The sequence below is a fragment of the Hyperolius riggenbachi genome, chromosome 7 (genome assembly GCF_040937935.1).
Source record: "Hyperolius riggenbachi isolate aHypRig1 chromosome 7, aHypRig1.pri, whole genome shotgun sequence".
NCBI lineage: Eukaryota > Metazoa > Chordata > Amphibia > Anura > Hyperoliidae > Hyperolius > Hyperolius riggenbachi.
Window position 1 is genome coordinate 33,309,413 of NC_090652.1, and position 3,363 is coordinate 33,312,775.

Consider the following 3,363-nt stretch of genomic DNA (forward strand, 5'->3'; position numbering starts at 1 on the left):
CATTGCACTAGTCGAAACAGAACACCATGATAATGATAGACAGGCATGGCCAGATTTCAGGCAAGGACACAAAGGCTATGGCACCAGGAATGCATGGGGCGGGCTGTGAGAAGCAGGGTGGCAGTAGCAGTTAGCTTGATGAACATTCCTCCTGCTACACAGAGTTTGCACATAGTGGTGGGTGGCTGCACACAGCCAGATCTGGCACCTTGCCTCTCACCCAGAGTACATGTCAGGTGCAGAAGTGGATTCATTGCTCATTTCCTGTATTTAGCTCCCTATACTGGGGTGGATGACCCATGGCTACATATATGGGAGTGGCTTCCTATCCTGGGGGGGGGGGGGGGTAGGGGGAACACCTGTGCTACCTACCTATACTCTCGGAAGGGGTGGGGGGGGATGGGGGTCTTGGCTACATATACGGGTGTGGCCACCTGTAGAGGGGTGCATGGACCATAGGAGCAATACCCAATTAATCTAGCATGGAAATGTTGGAAGACACCTTTAACAAACACATTCACTAATACACATACAAAATAATGAAATTAGAAGCAAGATCTAAAAGGATTAAAACCAGATTTAATAGATGAATGTTCATTGCTCACAGAGAAATGTAAAATGCATATAGATCATAGAAACATCCATCATAACCTCTTCAAAAACAAAAATGTACATTAGCACTGCAGTTCTTACAGTTTCTAAGCAAAGCTGAACTTATTTAACTTAATATCTTCACCCAGGCTCCATCCTCTATACCAAACACGCCATACAGCGCACCAGTAAAGGTGGTACGGAAGGTGTGGATGCGTCTGATGGGGTCACCCAGGAAGAAGAAGGACAAAGTTCCACCATCATAATCTAAATATATTCCTATTCGATTATCATTCCTCTCAGTATGCAACTGCGTAACTCGACCATTATGGCAAGCCAAAAGTTCATCGCCATTAATGCGTATCCCCCACGAAAGGCCATTACCGCCAATAGCTGACTCGTCTCCATGCCTTGGCATTCTGAGGTAGCCCATCCCAACATCCACCAGTCCACCATGGCTGATTTCAACTTCCCAATAAAAGGCTCCACTATAGAAACCCTGGATGCTCATCACCTGGTTGAATCCTTGAAATCTCTCTAGTAAATAAGGCCTCTCCTCATGCTGCCCTGATAAAAATGCGGTTTTCAGATCCTCACTTACGTCCACAGGATCGTGAGCAGTGTTGACATTTAGTAACAGGCCTGAAGCTTCTACTATAGAGAAGGCACTTATTGCGATTACGTGACGTATGATTTGCTTCATGGCCCTGTATAGGGTTAGTGAAATCAGAATGTGGTCTAGATCATCGGCAACAGGTTCCTTGTCGTCCTTCTCCAGATCTTCATCTCCAGATTGTGGGTGTTGCAGGAAAGCTACTGGGTCACTCATCCTGCATAGCTGTTCAGTGTGATTCATCTTACTGGACAACTCCTGCTTTTTGGTCTCCAGTTCCTTAATCAGGTCAGACACTGAACCCAGGATCTCTGCTGCCTGTCTGGATACCTCAAAACTGCTTTTCTGCTCCAAAAATTCAATTGCGCTCCTGAAGTTGTCAAACATAGCCAAGACCCCCCTTCTTTCCCTTCCTGCACTTTCTTGTGCCTCTGTCTTGCGGTCTACCAGACTTTGGATTCTCCTATCAAAATCCTCTCGCTTCAACATTTGTCCCTTAAACATATTTTTTAGTTTCTCTTTCTTCTCCTCAAAAGCCTCTTTTAGGGTCTTCACTTTATGGCCTTTGTGTGGACCAGCCATGCAGGACGCACAGACGCAGGTCCTATCTCGTGGGCAGTAATATTTGAAGAATTTGTTATGGAAGGGGCATTTCCTACTGTTAAAGTTATCCTTGGGTGGAATTAGAACATGATCCACAAAATTGTGGGCAGTCAGGTGTTCACCACACATGGAGATCTCACACTGAAGACATGACTTAACAGCGGGCACAGGCGACTCCATGCAGTAGGTACAGAGAATGTCTCTTTTCTCTTCTGTTGAAGGAGCATAGAATTGTGCCACTGTATCATGCAGCTTCCTGTTCAGTGGAGGGAACTGATCAAATTTGGCCTTGCATTCTGGACATGTGTAAATGTTGGACCCGCCGCTGTCACCCAGTGCAGATTTGATACAAATCTGACAGAAGCCGTGACTACATGGTAGTAACACCAAATCCTTGGAAGTTTCCAGACAGATGACACAGGTCAATCTCTCTCCCAGATCAGCCATTGGTATTCTGGAATTTAAAATGGAGAAAGAAAAAATCTGAGTTGCATGCAGATTAGTGCAATTGTATTTTGTAAAAAGGGTCAAATCAAATGCATTTTAAAAGTGATTATGCCATGGGGAAGAGGCCATGTTACCCAAAGCAGTTCATTTCAGTGCAGCAAAGACTGCAAAGTGCAGTTGCAGCTATAGGAGTGCCCAGGAGGTACTTGTGCAACAGACACCCATGAGAAGAAAAAAAAAATGAATCCTGCTAAATTAGCTGCACAACCAAAATTATCAAAAGGAGTCATGTGTATAATAAAAAAAATATAAAAAAAGTCAATGACATGTAGAAAACCAAAATGTAAAAATCAATTAAAATTTATTACAACAAACTGTTGTTCCCCCATATCTTACATGATTGAGGGGAGACCAACCAGCACCTCCGGCCTCACTCTATATAGCTGCCTAATCTATGCAAGGACAACCAAAATTTGATCTTTATGGTACACCAGTCAACCAGTATGACCACTTCGTCTGGAGCCTTGGTGGCTCCATAAGTGGTCATATGCTCCACACCACACATGGAGGATTCCCTGCCTCCCTCTAGCCCAGTGTTTCTCAAACCTGTCCTCGTGACTCCCCAACGGTGCATGTTTTGCAGGCAAACTCACCTAGGCACAGGTGGGGTAATTAGTGTCATCTACATGGAATCCACCTAGCTGACACACTAATTACCCCACCTGTGTATAGGTGACGTTGCCTCCAAAACATGCACCGTTGGGGAGTCACGAGGACATGTCTGAGGTACTTCACTCTGTAGTGGACCATCCATGGTATGCACCATCATTGCCATTCTTTTGTGCAGCCAAACTTGCCCAGCATATTCATGCTGGTCTGTCAGTTGTACACTTGAATTATATTGCGCAAAAAAGTGGGATCAGCACATCACCAGGCCGCCTCCGAATGGCCTCTGCTCAGAGATGCGCTGAGCCCCCCCAGAAACTACAAACGCACCTTGAACCCAAACAGAGGTTCTGCATATACACCAAATGCAAACTTCTTCGACAGTGGGAGGGACAAGTACTTAACAAGTTGCATGCAAGCTGTTATAGGAAACTAACATCCTC

The 3,363-nt window shown here is 45.1% G+C and overlaps 1 protein-coding gene across 1 annotated transcript; it reads right to left on the minus strand.

Moving 5' to 3' along the window:
* Positions 1–718: 718 nt before the first annotated feature.
* Positions 719–2,254, minus strand: LOC137525966 (E3 ubiquitin/ISG15 ligase TRIM25-like). Its single transcript, XM_068247176.1, has one exon. The coding sequence runs from the start codon at positions 2,252–2,254 to the stop codon at positions 719–721; it is 1,536 nt and encodes a 511-aa protein (XP_068103277.1).
* Between the last annotated feature and the right edge of the window lie 1,109 nt (positions 2,255–3,363).

Coding starts and splice junctions, on each gene's coding strand:
- LOC137525966 (XM_068247176.1), bottom strand. CDS start 2,254: ATGGCTGATCTGGGAGAGAGATTGACCTGTGTCATCTGTCTGGAAACT.